Below are 16,087 nucleotides of genomic sequence, written 5' to 3'. Positions count from 1 at the left end.
TAAGTCGCTCCTGAGTATAAGTCGCACCCCCGGCCAAACTATGAAAAAAACCTGAGACTTATAGTCCGAAAAATACAGTACTTAGCCATTTTATCAGACTATTTTTATTACAATTTACTTGATGTGAATTGGTAATCGTAATTTCAATATTTATAAATATTATGCAAGTATTATAATTCCAAAGACTCAACCTTTACTGTTCATTTTTAGAATTATCAGCAGTTTTTAGCATGCCAGCTGTAATAACAAGCACAGTTCTCACCATGTGTTTATGTTCGGTGTGTAGCCAAAGCTGACATGTTCAACCTTTTATTGCTGTGTTTGAGTTTGGTTCGCTGTCCTTATTCAAAGGCCAACGTTTAAAGTGAATGTTATCCCATATCCCTTCTTGCCTTTTATGTCAATATGAAATGCATGTGATAATAAGCCCAGGGTGGGAATCCATTATGAATGATCTAACTGTAATACAATTCATGAACACTGGCACTGATACTGTTTGTAGTATTCCAGGAAATCACTATAACTGTTTTCTCAGAAGTGTTAAAGTGACGTCCCATCCCAAGTTTCTTTGAAGACACATTTTATTTGAATTAGCTGTCTTGTTTTGAATATATCAAGGCTGAGATGTCTAACTAATGAGAAATAAGTTAATGAAATCTGAACTTCATAAAGGGTTTCAAACAGCTGTGAAAAGCACAGAAGGTTGGCTGGCTATTTGTCCTCATCTCTTCTTGCATGTCTACTGATGCATTTTTTTCTTTCTCTTTTGTTGTCACAGTCGCAACAAACTTCAGGGTAAATCAGGCAGAACAAATGGTACCTATGAAGAAAAATATAAATGGCTCCATCACACCAATTTGGTGGCAGACATTTCAGGTAAGGGGACAAGCTGCAGCATAATGTCCTGCTACTTACTAAACAGAATATTTACAGATAATGCATTTTATTTGTAATATGTAAGTAATAAACAACCATGTCACATCTGGTCATGTTGTACATTCAGATAGCTAAAGTGTGTGTTTTCTATCTGTCAAAATATATTTTTTTAACATTACCTGACTATACTTTATGTTAATTTTTAAAGACAAAAATAATTGCTGTAATGAATAAAAAAGTTAGACACAATATTAACACAATATTAATTTGTTTGTGCAGAGTGTCCTAGGGTTCCTGTGTCTGTAGTGGACATGGATATACCTGTCACAGCTATAGACGAAATAGTGGATGAGGAAAATATAGCAACAAGACCCACTGGCCCCAAGTTGTCTCACAGTAAAGGTAGAAAGAGTTATACCCAATGTAGTAGCTGGCCATTTGGCTGTATACATTCAAAATAGATATAAATATACAATATGGTTGCTTAAAATAAGTTATGTTGTTTGTTATTCTTTCCCATTTCATCACAGGTTCAGAAGGTGCTGCAGAATGGCGCAACAAAAACAATAATGCTTTTACAGCTTCCACAAATAAAAGCAGCATTGTAAATTCTAGGCATGTATCTCAACCGGAGCAGTATAGGACGCCACTGGAAAAGGCAGCAATTGTGCATACAGATGAAAACACGATTTGTAAAAAAACGCATCAAGCGATGACTAGAGGTGTGAAAAAGGATAAACAAAGACCATTTGCAGATTTTGAGTCTCAGGACCAAAGCAAACATATGATCAAAAATCTTAGGAGTAATCCTCATTGTTTACCGGAGGACAGTCCTGTTCTATCCCCAGCCAGCCATAGATCATTGTCCACAGAACGAGTAGAGACTCACAGTGTGTACCAAAATAACTCCAGCTCTGTTTTGCAAAGGAAAGTTACTTGCAATCCCACCTCGCGATGTGGTATGAAAACATTTACTGTTGTTCCTCCTAAAGCCTCTGTCTTGCAAGGTGCTAAGCAAAATGCATCTGCATCAATAACTGCTAGTGCCATTACAATTGAATGTGGTGGGGGTGGTCACCACAACAATCGAGTTGATCCAACACAATCTTTGATTGCCAACAGTGATGGGGCCCCACTCATAGGAAAAGCCAAAGCTTTTTGGAGCTCTAGTGAAAGAAAAGAATGTGCTGGTTCTTGCAGCAAAGGTGTGATTGACAAACCAAAGGAGAGCTTGGATAACTTTAAAAATACTCCCACATCTAATTCAGAGACTACATTGACCACTGACAGAAGAAAAGAACATGTGAAAACACATAGACTAAATCATTCTGCAGAGAGTACTTTGTTCAAAGAGACTGGTCATAAAAGGAACGAATCATTAAACAGTGTCTTTACAAAACAGCATCATGCAGAAATTGATATTTTAGCACACGAAAGTATTAAGCAGCCACCACAGGCTCAAGATTTTTCTCCTTTCCTCAAAACAAACAGACGTACCTCCAGTCAATATGTGGCGTCTGCCATCAATAAGTACATCCCAAAGACCTTCACAAAAACCAACATTGTGTCTTTTCCTGCTCAGTCCTCTCCTTTAACACAACCCAATGTTGCCTTTCGTTCATTGGGTCGCTCCATACAAGTGAATCCACGACAGTCCTCTAAGATCTCTTTGATAGATAATAAGTTTGATGAATCTGGTATGCACCACCCTGGTCCTGTGAGGTCCAAGAGCTACCCTGAATTTGTGTCAGACAGCCATAGTGTAGTCAAAGAAGACAAGGGAAGCGATTTTGTTGAATCCGCCAAAGATAGCTTGTGGTCACTCGGGCCAGTCTCAGACAAAATTAAACACTTTCAGTCAAGCTGTTCCCCTCAAATGACCTTGACTGATGGCAATATTAGACAAGTTAACAGTAATCGGTGTCAAAGCCCCACAGCTTCACAGAGTAGTCATCTTCAACTAACTGCCAAACCACCAACCAAGTGTCTAACAGCCGCTGTTGCAAAACCAGAACTGTCATGTCGAAAGTCGGACAGTGCCGACACCTTTGGACCTCCACCTGTGAACATATTTGGACCAGTTAAAAAGTTCAAGCCAGTGATCTGTAGATCTGTTGATCGAGAGACCTCTCTGCACAGTAATCTAATGGAAGCTATCCAGGCAAGTGGTGGCAAGGATGGGCTCAAAAAGGTGAGCACCAAGAGCTTTTATGTTGAATAATGAATGCATTAACACAATGTTTTAAGTGATATGAGATGACATGCTTAACTTAAAAATATTACATTTGTCCTTAATGGTTCTTTGGGAAAGAAGGCCTCTAAATGATCTACATTTTCCTTTTGTATTGACGTGACTAGATATGCTCATCTCGTGCCAGAAGCAAGGAGGCGTCTTCTAATGAGAGTGCTAGGTCCGCTCTTCTTGCTGCTATTAGAGCCCAGAGCAGCTCTGAAAGGCTGAGGAAGGTAAAATACTTTTGTGGCTACTTATTAATCTGTCAACTCCACACTTCTTTAATCATCTTGATGGCACATGTGGATAGCATGTCTGCCCCACAGCCAGGTGGATCTGGGTTTGAATCTTAGCTCTGACCCCTCTGTGCCGAGATTGTATGTTTTCTCTGTGTTTACATGGGTTTACTTTGGGTTCTGGTTTCCTGTGACAGTCCAAAACATACAGTATTTGGTTAATCATATAATAAATTGTCCAAGTGTAAATGTGAGGATGGTTGATTGTATAAATGTGTCCTTTGACTGGCTAAGTCTCGTGTGTACCCCAACTCTTGGCTGAAGACAACTAGGATCGTTTCCAGCTCAGCTGAGATCCTAACTAAACAGCCTACATGGTAGAAAATGAAGGAATTGTACTGTTTCTGTCAAATAACCTTCAAAAGCTTCCACATGCAGTTTAAATGTCCGGTATTTCCTCCTTGTGGGATGAATAAAAGTCGATCCTATCCTTGAATCAACATTGTTTATTGATCTATTCTGTCAAAAGTACTGCCGCAATTAGTCGACTTACCACAATATGCGTAACAACTGCTGAACAACTACGTCATGGAACGTTTACGTAATTCGCCGTACAGCAATACCCACCAATGAGCTTGACTTGTGAAAAAGATTAGCTTTGTCTCACAGACTGACTACATTATTTTTGTATTTGTAGCAAGCAACAACACAGCAGTAACAACATCCCTGGCACATACCCATACACACTATGCATTGAACTCATTCAAATGCTTCCCAAAATAGCTGTCCAATCTTATGCTTGTAACCTGATTCTTTAATTTTGGACCGCCAAAATCTACATCAACTCATCCATACTGTGAACGGGTTGAAACTTTGACAAGTCGATTTCAGGTCTGTCACTGTCCATTAGGCTGTCTCAAGGTGTAAAATACGATTGTATTTTATTTAGAAAATAAATGTTATTTTTGTGCACGACATCCTGTGCCATTCAAGCTGTCTTTCGCTAAATTGATCAGCCATGCTCTGGCAAAAATGGGAACTCTGGGTGTACCATGCATCTGGAAAGTATTCACAGCGCTTCACTTTTTCCACATTTTGTTATGTTACAGACTTATTATTCCAAAATGGAAATTAATTTTGTCCTCAACATTCTACAGACCATACCCCATAATGGCAAAGTCAAGTTTATTTATTAATGAATTAATTATTATTATTATTCTCTTTTTTTAAATGCACAAATATTTTCTAAATCAAAAACTAAAAATTACATGTACCTACATAGACTTTGCTCAATACTTCACGATTCATCTATGGCAGCAAATACAGCCTCAAGTCTTTTTGTACATGATTCCACAAGCTTGGCACACCTATCTTTGGGCAGTTTCGCTCATTCCTATTTGCCCATTCCTCTTTGCAGCATTGGAAGTGTTGGTTTTCATCCACGATGTCTCTGTGCATTGCTGCATTCATCTTTTCCTCTCACCTGACAAATCTCCTAGTTCCTGCTGCTGAAAAGCATCCCCACAACATGATGATGCCCCCACCTTGTGAGATGGTATTGGCCTGGTGATGAGTGGTGTCTGGTTTCCTCCAAACATGATGCCTGGCATTCACACCAAAGAGTTAAATATTTGTCTCATCAGACCAGAGAGTTTTGTTTCTCATGTTCTGAGAGTCTTTCAGGTGCATTTTGACAAACTTTTTTTTTTTTTTTTACCAAAGAAATTGCTTCTGTCTGGCCACTCTACCATACAGGTTTGGTTAGTGAATTGGTTTAGAGATGGTTGTCCTTCTAGAAAGTTCTCCTTTCCACAGTGGAATGCTGTAGCTCTGACAGTGTGACCATCAGGTTCTTGGTCACCTCCATGACTAGAATAAGATGAATACAGCAATGTACAGAGACATCCTGGGTGAAAACCAACGCTTCCCATCCAACCTGAGCTTGAGAAGGGCTGCAAAGAGGAATGTGCAACACTGCCCAAAGATTGGTGTGCCAAGCTGGTGGCATCATATTCAAAAAGGCTTGAGGTTGTAATTGCTGCCAAAGATGCGTCAACAAAGTATTGAGCAAGATCTGTGAATTTTTTTTACGTACAGTACATGTGATTCATTTTTTTTGGTTTTATTAAAATATATTTTCACATTGTCATTATGGGGTATAATGTCTGTAGAATTTTGAGGGCAAAACTCAAGTTATTCAATATTTGAATAAGGCTGTATGTGTAATATAACATGTAGAAAAAGTTAAGCGCTGTGAATACTATTCGGATGCTATGTATGTGAGGAAAAGCTGCAGACTGGCAGAGCCTGACACATTGACTAAATGTATCTACTCCGCTGCCATGGCAGCATTGTTCAGCAGCCAGTGTTAGTCTGCATAATCGACCATTAAATGCGTAATTTTACTGTGGACACATTGAAGTAAAAATTAGAGCGACAAGCTGCAACAGACTGCAAGACAATGTCAATGCAATGTAGTAACCTAACAGTGATGGCTAACTGTTGCAGTTAAAGTCTATAATCATAAACCAGAAAGTAAAACTAATTCCCGCCTCCATAAACTTTTTTTTTACAAATGCCGTTATCACTGAGGGATGATAAATAGCAAAACATGCGACACCAAACAAGCATGCTAACAGCAACGCTAACTGCCAAGCTGAATATAGAGCAGCGGAACAACCGAAGAATAAGTACTTAGTATTCAAAAGTCTGTCTGAAACCGCGTGACAGCGCAGAGTAACCAAGTATGAATAGGAAATTAGCAATAGATTAGTAAGACTCTATAGAGAAAATACAACAACTACACAAAACTACAGTGAGCATTCACATCGGAAAACGGGAAATGATGCAATACACCATTTATGTCAGCAGCTGAAGGAGGAGCTTTTGTGAACTTTAACCTGTTTTGAAATGTTTTTTAATTATTCGTATGCCAAATAATATTTTGATATATTATTGCAAGAGTCTGCAATGTATATCGCAATATGGATTTTAGGCCATGTCACCCATCCCTACTTTCAATGTTAACCCTCAGAGGACATTAAATTGTATTTTCTTCAACACCAAACAGGACATAAAAATCTTTTTTTGTTTTTGTTTGTTTGGTTTTTTTTACAAATATTTTGGATTTATTCATATTATCTTACTTTTTTTGCTCAAATTTCTAAAACTTCAGTCCGTAACTAAATTAACAAACATGTAATTCTTTTGTTTTTATCAAATATTGATCCTCCTTTTGATCAGATAATGTCACAGGTCTAAAGATCTAATAAAATCACTCATGTTATGCAAATTAATACAAATTGAAAAATGTAATTTGATTAAAGGAATTCAGAGGGTTAAAAAAAAAAAAAATTTAAGTTTAGATTTTTTTACTTTTAGGGCTGAAGTTGAGAACTTTGAGCAAAGAAAGTTTAAAAAAATGAATTAAAAATGTGTTGCGCCCTTTAAAAAATGAATGACTTTTGTCCAGTTTGGCTTTGAAGTATTGTGGAATAACTACTAGTGTATCGTACACCTATGAAAGAATTCCATCCATCCATTTCTTACTGCTTGTCCCTCTCGGGGTTTTGGAGGTGCTGGAGCTTATACCAGCTGCATTCGGGCAGAAGGCTGGGTATACCTTGGTTAGGTCGCCAGTACATTGACATTATAAAATTTATAGATGAAAAAACCCTCTTAGAGAAAATGTATAATAAAGGTACACAACAAAAATGACCAAAAATACAGCAGAAATTAATATTTATCATGTAGTATTGTGTGGCTTCTTGTTTTCCTACAGACTAAATCTGGGGCTGCTGATGAGCTCCAAAGATGCAGAAATGCAGCTTTTAAGGAGGAACAAAGGAAAGATGTTCCCTCATCTCCGTCAACAGTTTCTTTGACATGCTCTTCGCCCTTCTTTACATCATCATCGCCTTCCATACTTTCACCTCCACCACCACTTTCTCCCTTCTTGCACCAAGCTAAGCATACCGCTGTAGCACGTCCAAGTGCAAATGCCCTCACAAACCCCGCCTTGGCCAGGGAGGCTATGATGGAGGCCATTCGTTCTGGAGCTGCTGCAGAAAATCTAAAAAGGGTAAGACATTATTTCCCACCATGCACCAGTTAAACTTTTCCCAACATGCACCAGTTAAAGTTATCACAAACTGAGTTTCATGAAAGGCTAATGTCAAAAGTAGTGTTTTACTCACACGCTACCATGGATCAAATCACAAGGAACAACTCCTTCTTCTGTCCCAGCGTTTGCAGAGGAAATGTAAACAATCACTTTTAAAGAAACCTAAAATAAAACAAAAGTTAGTTAGTCCATTTTAATTTAGAATTTGCCTTGGAAGTGGAAAGCATTCACAGCGCTTCACTTTTTCCACTTTTTGTTGTGTAACAGCCTTATTCCAAAATTGATTGAATGCATTCATTTTTGTCCTCAAAGTTTTACACACGATACCCCATAATGACAGTGTGTTAAAATGTTTTTAAATGTTATTGCAAATGTATTTAAAAAAAATTTAAAAACCTAAGAAATCACATGTACATAAGTATTCACAGCCTTTGCTCAATACTTTGTTGATGCACCTTTGGCAGCAATTACATTCTCAAGTCTTTTTAAATACGAGGCCACAAACGTGGCACACCTATCTTTGGACAGTTTCCAAACATCTTCCATTTACAGATGATGGAGGCCACTTGCTCATTGGGACCTTGAAGGCAGCTGATATTTTTCTGTACCCTTCCGCAGATTTGTCCCTCGAGACAATTCTGTCTTGGAGGTCTACCGACAATTTCTTCGACTTCATTCTTGGTTTGTGCTCTACCATGCATTGTCAATTGTGGGCATTTTATATATACTGTAGATAGCTGTGTGCCTTTACAAATCATGTCCAGCCAATTGAATTGTTCACAGGTGGACTCTAATTAAGCTGTAGGAACGTCTCATGGGTGATTAGTTGAAACAGGATGCACCTGATCTAATTTTCTTTTAAATAAATTTGCAATTTCTAAAAAAAAAATGAAAAAAAAAATGCACATTGTCATTATGTGTAGAATTTTAAGGACAAATAAATTGATTCAATTTTGAAATAAGGCTGTAACATAACAAAATGTGGAAAAAGTGAAGCGCTGTGAATACTCTCCGGCTGCATTGTACCGTATTTTCTGGACTATAAGGCGCACTTAAAATCCCCCCTTTTTTTTTTTTCTTTTTCCGGAAAACTCGACAGTGCTGCATATAACTCGGTGCGCCTAATGTACGAATTAATTCTGGTTTTCCTTACCGACCTCGAAGCAATTTTATTTGGTACATGGTGTAATGACAAGTGTGACCAGTCGATGGCAGTCAAACATAGGAGATACGTGTAGACTGCACTATGATGGCAATATGATTCAAGTAAACACCGTTTTATATGTTCCATTGCAAATATAGAACATTACACACGGCCCTCAAAAATCTATCAACCTGTTTCAGTACGACTTTTGTAAGCTATGAAGCCTCACCGCTTGATGTGCTACAACAAATGAGTATTATTATGATGTGTGTATAAGGTAAGACATATTTGGCGTTTTGTTTCGCAATATTATGCAAAAGAAAGTTTTCTTACCTTCTGGTCCCTCCTGATCTGTATTTGAGATCTGCATAAATCCTGAAAAATTACGCGCGTCCGCCTTTGTAGTCCATGCCGACACCGTAGTCATTAAGCTTCTTCTTTTACTTGTTATGGGACATTCATCCTCGGCTGTTGCCATGTCTTATATTAAGTAGTGTAAAGTTCTTACTTATATCTGTCAGTAAACCCGCCATGAAAGCGCTAAAACATACCGGTGTAGTGAGTTTATATTATTCACCCAAGGAACTTTACTTATTAGAGAGTTCCGGTCGGACGGTTTTTCACGGGACACATTTCCGGTGTTGTTGTTCCCGGATGAGGAGATGCTCCTCAGTTATTGATTTAAGTAAAGTCTGAATGTCATTAAAACAATTAGCTCTATCTTTTGACACTTCTTCCACTCCCGTCTTTGCACGCTACACCGCTACAACAAAGATGATGGGGAGAAGACGCTGCTGAAGGTGAGCCACGTAAATAAGACCACCCACAAAACGGCCCATCCAGAAGCGACTGACAGAAAACGGCTTGAAGATGATCTGTAAAACATCATCCATGCAACATTTTGACCAAAGAACCATCATTCCATGTTATGTAGACCACAAAGAAGTGTTTTCAATTTAGAAAAAAAAAAAAATGTTGGACTCCTTTAATGCACCCTATAATCCTAATATATGAAAAAAGATTTTTTTTAAAATAGACCATTCATCTGCAGTGGGCCTTATAATCCGGTGCGCCCTATGGTCCGGAAAATACGGTAAGATTCCCGTGTCTTGGCAGCACAAGCGCACTCTCACAGTGTGGAACTGTCAGTTTGCACGTCCTTTTTAAATAAAATACAAATACAAAACAGTGATGAGGTTTGACAAATCACATTGTGTGTGCTAAGTTATATTTGTACCTTCTCTTCCCAGTATTGTGGGCGTTTAGATTATCAGCATATATTTTGCACATTAATGTAGACAGAGACGCAGAATGGATTGCACGCCTTTTTCTGCTCACTTAACAAACACAATCCACTTTAAAAATGTTTAGTAGATTAGCTTTGCGTGTGCTAACAATTTTGCACGTGTTTTAGTACACGCAAACTTTTAGTAAATCAGGCCCTAAAGGTATAAATATAGGGCCAATATTAGGAATTATGATGTGATGTGCATTACAATCTGATAACATTAATAAATAGCTCAGATAACAGATGAAATAAACATTAATAAATAGCTCAGATAACCCGAACGGGACAAGCGGTAGAAAATGGATGGATGGATAACATGAAATAAAAACGCTACTATGAAGATTACCCCTAGGTGGGTTGGGTGAACAAATTAGAGCTCCACCATAATAGTGATGTCATATTTGGTTAGTGTAAAACTAAAGGTACATTTTTTGTCAAATTATCCTCGGTTTCAGTCTCTTCAGTTTTTTACCTCCAGGATTGGACAAGCTACAGCTAAATCTAAATGTAAAATATATATACATAAATAATGTATCAATCTTAACACTTTGTTTTATTTTTTCTGTCATTTACAATCCTTATGTAAGACAAGCACATACGTTTTCTTTTTTTTTTATGCATTCCAACTCATAAATAAACACTAGCAAAAGTCAGCTAACAATGAAGAGAGTCACTCTATTCTGCCTATAAAAAGCTCTAAACATCCAAACACCTCCATGTTTTGTACACACGTAAGTATATATGTAATGTAGTAACAGGCACATTCATGACAGCGTGTAATATTTGTATCTCTTACTCATTTAAAGCATACGGCGGCGTATTAGCTTGAAAAACGCATCACAACATTGGCTTTTCCCTTCAGCAACAACAACACTACTAATGGCAAACTTTATGAGATACGACGACGACTACTTTCGGATAATGATGATCCAGAAACTTAATTTTTGAGCCTGAATATAAGGAGGATGATCTACAAGTTTTAGAAGGTGGGTGATAAACAGATGAAGCTTTAGTATACCACTAAGCATCATGTAGCAGTATTTGTAAGTGCAGAACAAAATATACAAAGTACTAACGTAATAAAACAATCACATACTGTACAATGTCTACTCTCACTGGGATGCTGATTGATTAGATATTCGTACGTTCCCGTTAAGATGAATTAATCATAATCCTCACTCAGGATTAAAAAACAAAAAAGTTCCGCAAGAGAGTGTTTTATCGTGTGTCTCTCGCCATCTGCGGTTCTAAGTTTGATGTCAAAGTCAACTTTTCGGTCTATGACAATAACCTTCTACTGTACGAACGAGAGGCATGATTTATAATGTAGATTTTATTTTCAACAGCATAGAGGCGATGTGGGAGCAGCAGCTCAGTATGTCAATATAGCTGCATAAGCTAGTTGGCTCTGTGATCCCAGCACTGCTAAAAATATTTTGATAATACTTTGTTAAAATCACGAGATGTACTGTAAATGGAGTATTGCTGGCGGTTTTTGGATGTCTTTTTAGAGTTTTTTTGGGGCGCTAGAGTGTTCACCCATTCGTACTTGCTGTACTTTACGAATTAAAATGCATAAAAAAAGAAAGTCTTTTCGTCTTACACAGAGTTCGTGAATGATAGGCAATATTAAAAAAAAGTGCAGTTAGCCTTATTAAAAAAAAGTGCAGTTAGCCTTTTAAAAAGAAGGTATCTGCTTGAAAACAGAAATATTGTGCATTCCTGTTAAATGCATTTGACAAATATTTAATTACTGAATACTTTTGTGAATAAACACATTTTATCAGCACATGTTTAAAAAAGATGTGTTTATGTGTGTTGTAGGTGGCAGTGCCCACGAAGACGGTCAAAGTGAACGGCAGACTGGGAACAATCAATGCAACCTCCTCCAAGCTCTCTTAGCAATAACCATCAACACAAGAAATATTAAGTCGTCTTTTTTACTACAGTGCTTTGGTCTGGACATTTGTGAAACTACGTGTTTGTGTCACTGACAATGTGTGAAAAAGGCAGATGAAACATTGCAAATCTGAAAGCAACAGCAAGACCGGAAACGACGAGTTTAAGAATGCTTGATTAAACTTAGCTGCTGACAGGTTTGATGTTTTTTTAAATGACAATCAGATCTGTTTCTCTGCTGGAAGTCTGCTCGGTGTCCATCTGATTACACAAACATTTCAACTTTTCACCAAAATGTGCCAATGAAAGCAGAATGCATTACGCCTTTTATTCTCATTTTTGTTTACCACAGCTGAGATTTGCATGTTGCTCAGTGTTATGTACATGATGTAAAAAAAAATCCTAATGTGATGCAATAGATTTGACTTTTAATTTTAGTTAATGTTCATTTAGATATTGTAGGGAATGCCAACGATCTGGTTATGATTCACAAGTGCCTGTTCGTTTATTATGATACACCATTTACACATGCACATGGTCAGTGTTTAGCAGCCATGTTTATATTGAAATACAGGAGAAGTGTAATTTAACCTGTCTTTATTTTTTTTAAATATTTCTTAAATAATATTGATTTGTTCACAGCGTGCAGAGTATGTAATAGCTTTGTCAGCAGTATCTTAAGAGTTACTGCATTTTTGTTTTTGTGCTTCAGTGTTGTACATATAAAAAGTTTACATTTCAGAGTAGTTGTATTTAATTTAGGAAAAGCCGTATGCTGCCATTGATGATTTTGAATTTGAGAACTACTGTACATGTATATTGAATCAGTTTTCCATATTAAGATTTGCATGCTTGCTGCTGTAATAGATTAACATTAAAGTGGAGGGATTTTATGTAGATTAATTTATGTTCAGTTTTAAAATTAAAAAAATATATATTTTTAAAGCTAAAAAAAAAATAGTTAAAAAAATATATATTTATGTTCAGTTTTATGCAAGAAAAACGTTTTGTTTTATCCATATTATAAAAAAAAATCATTTTGTATCATTCTACCACATTTTGTTTTGAGATAAACCGAAAAGCCCACAACTTTGTGTTGTATAATTTGTAAACAAATGAAAACATGTTATTTCATTACTGGCTGGGGATTTATATAATGGTTTGTTATTCCGAGAGGGTTGCACTTGGTTTGTCTACCTAATGTTTAAATAAAAAAAAGATTTTGTAATCACGCAATACTTTTTTGGATGTCTTCATTGAACCAGCACTCATGCGATGCACAAATTGTAAAAGCATCACCGGGTTGTTTATTGTACCATTTCCAGGAGAAGGAGGGCTTGACAGGATACTTCTCATCCTGCCCTTGTGAAATATTCCCTTTAAACATCTCTCTTCTTTCTGGCCCGCCACGGTCGAGCTGCTTTTCCCGGCAGCCGCTCAGTGCCCTGACTCATCACTGTGGCTGCACAAAATCACTCTGCCAGAACTTTTACCCTACGCTGCATGTGATTCTTCCAGATACAGCAACAGTGCATGTGCGACATAGAAAAGACAAGTGTGAATCTTCTTCCTTGTATACAATCTTTTATGATGATTCTGTCTTGATATTTGACCACTCTTTTACTTCACTGCAAATAATGTGACACAGGTGCTCCGGCAGTTTCCAGCTCATGCCAGACTTGAGCCCTGGTGCTTCCTGAGCATCCTAACCAATTTTCTTTCCTATTGGTCTTCTTCCAGACTGGCTAAGTGGTGACACATTCAAAAAACTTTCCCAACTTGTGTAAGTCTATAATTCTTGGATCTTCCTGTAACTTCCCATTCTGTTTTGGGGGAATTTTGGCTGATCTCATGAGTCCTTGAGAGATGTTGCTTTTACCATGAATTGACCCCGACTTAAACAAGTTGAAAAACGTATCCGGGTGTTACCATTTAGTGGTCAATTGTACGGAATATGTACTGTACTGTGCAATCTACTAATAACATTTTCAATCAATCAAATGCAAATGAGTCGAATTGAACGGCTCTTTTAAGTGAGCTGTAAGAATCGATTTGAAGTTGCAGCTGTTCGTATGCAAGCTTTTTTACATACAAATTGACCATGAATGTGTGCCAATTAACTAGACTGGAATATGAGTCTGAGTCTGAGTCAGAAGGAAAAGTATCAGCATTTGATTCACTCTTCTGGGCAACCGGGTAATGGTTCTGCTGTGGATTTGTAAAATAGTTCAGGTGTGCTCAGCAGGCAGGATGGTACAATTTTACAGTCACATTTTTATCTTGTCCTATATTGAATTATAGTTGTATTCCTAATTTTTACGCTTAAAGACAAAATTATTTCCATGTTTTTTCAATGAGGCACAATTAAAAAGGGTGATCTCATTGTCGATGCATCCTGGATGGGACACTGCACCACCTTATGGAATGTTTAAAAATGAAAACACAATTCAATTGTTTTGAACGCTCATGTTGGCAACGACAGTGAAATCTGGAGAGGCGTGATTGGGAAGAATGGCCGCCCGGATCTGAACCCGAGTGGTCTTTTGTTATTGACTTTTGTGCTCGTCACAGATTGTCCATAACAAACACCATGTTCAAACATAAGGGTGTCCATATGTGCACTTGGCACCAGGACACCCTAGGCCGCAGTTCCATGATCGACTTTGTAGTTGTGTCATCGGATTTGCGGCCTCATGTTTTGGACACTCGGGTGAAGAGAGGGGCGGAGCTTTCTACCGATCACCACCTGGTGGTGAGTTGACTGCGATGGTGGGGGAGGATGCCGGACAGACCTGGCAGGCCCAAAAGCATTGTGAGGGTCTGCTGGGAACGTCTGGCAAAGTCTCCTGTCAGAGAGAGTTTCAATTCCCACCTCCGGAAGGACTTTGAACATGTCACGAGGGAGGTGCTGGACATTGAGTCCGAGTGGACCTTGTTCCGCACCTCTATTGTCGAGGCGGCTGATTGGAGCTGTGGCCGCAAGGTAGTTGGTGCCTGTCGTGGCGGTAATCTTAGAACCCGTTGGTGGACAACGGCGGTGAGGGATGCCGTCAAGCTGAAGGAGTCCTATGAGGTTCTTTTGGCTCATAGGACTCCGGAGGCAGCGGACAGGTACCGACAGGCCAAGCGGTGTGCGGCTTCAGCGTTCGCAGAGGCAAAAACTCTGACATGGAAGGAGTTCGGGGAAGCCATGGAAAACGACTTCCGGACGGCTTCGAAGCTATTCTGGACCACCATCCGCCGCCTCAGGAAGGTGAAGCAGTGCACTATCAACACCGTGTATGGTGCGGATGGTGTTCTGCTGACCTCGACTGCGGATGTTGTGGATCGGTGGAGGGAATACTTCGAAAACCTCCTCAATCCCACCGACACGTCCTCCTATGAGGAAGCAGTGCCTGGGGAATCTGTGGTGGGCTCTCCCATTTCTGGGGCTGAGGCTGCTGAGGTAGTTAAAAAGCTCCTCGGTGGCAAAGCCATGGATGAGAGCCGCCCGGAGTTCCTTAAGGCTCTGGATGCTGTGGGGCTGTCTTGGTTGACAAGACTCTGCAGCATCGCGTGGACATCGGGGGCGGTACCTCTGGATTGGCAGACCGGGGTGGTGATTCCTCTTTTTAAGAAGGGGAACCGGAGGGTGTGTTCCAACTGTCGTGGGATCACACTCCTCAGCCTTCCCGGTAAGGTATATTCAGGTGTACTGGAGAGGAGGCTACGCCGGATAGTCGAACCTCGGATTCAGGAGGAACAGTGTGGTTTTCGTCCTGGTCGTGGAACTGTGGACCAGCTCTATACTCTCGGCAGGGTCCTTGAGGATGCATGGGAGTTTGCCCAACCAGTCTACATGTGCTTTGTGGACTTGGAGAAGGCATTTGACCGTGTCCTTCGGGAAGTCCTGTGGAGAGTGCTCAGAGAGTATGGGGTATCGGACTGTCTGATTGTGCGGTCCACTCCCTGTACGATCAGTGTCAGAGCTTGGTTCACATTGCCGGCAGTATGTCGGACACGTTTCCAGTGAGGGTTGGACTCCGCCAAGGCTGCCCTTTGACACCGATTCTGTTCATAACTTTTATGGACATAATTTCTAGGCGCAGTCAATGCGTTGAGGGGATCCGGTTTGGTGGCTGCAGGATTAGGTCTCTGCTTTTTGCAGATGATGTGGTCCTGATGGCTTCATCTGGCATGGATCTTCAGCTCTCACTGGATCGGTTCGCAGCCGAGTGTGAAGCGACTGCGATGAGAATCAGCACCTCCAAGTCCGAGTCCATGGTTCTCGCCCGGAAAAGGGTGGAAT

The 16,087-nt window shown here is 39.3% G+C and overlaps 1 protein-coding gene across 12 annotated transcripts in view; it reads left to right on the top strand.

The window, feature by feature from the left end:
• cobl (cordon-bleu WH2 repeat protein) overlaps positions 1–13,035 on the top strand; it is a 176,022-nt gene extending 162,987 nt beyond the window's left edge. For 11 of the 12 annotated variants that reach the window (XM_061950969.1, XM_061950977.2, XM_061951023.1 and 8 more), the window contains 6 exons: positions 779–876; positions 1,156–1,278; positions 1,407–3,067; positions 3,235–3,342; positions 7,127–7,426; positions 11,725–13,035. In XM_061950969.1, coding sequence (XP_061806953.1) covers positions 779–876; positions 1,156–1,278; positions 1,407–3,067; positions 3,235–3,342; positions 7,127–7,426; positions 11,725–11,802 — 2,368 coding nt within the window. In that variant the 3' untranslated portion in view covers positions 11,803–13,035. Of the gene's footprint in view, positions 1–778; positions 877–1,155; positions 1,279–1,406; positions 3,343–7,126; positions 7,427–11,724 lie in introns of those variants that run through there. The other variant, XR_009814687.1, reaches the window with a different exon arrangement.
• The last annotated feature ends 3,052 nt before the right edge of the window (positions 13,036–16,087 follow it).

Source organism: Nerophis lumbriciformis, linkage group LG04 (genome assembly GCF_033978685.3).
Source record: "Nerophis lumbriciformis linkage group LG04, RoL_Nlum_v2.1, whole genome shotgun sequence".
Taxonomy (NCBI): domain Eukaryota; kingdom Metazoa; phylum Chordata; class Actinopteri; order Syngnathiformes; family Syngnathidae; genus Nerophis; species Nerophis lumbriciformis.
This window is presented reverse-complemented; position numbering and strand designations above follow the sequence as displayed.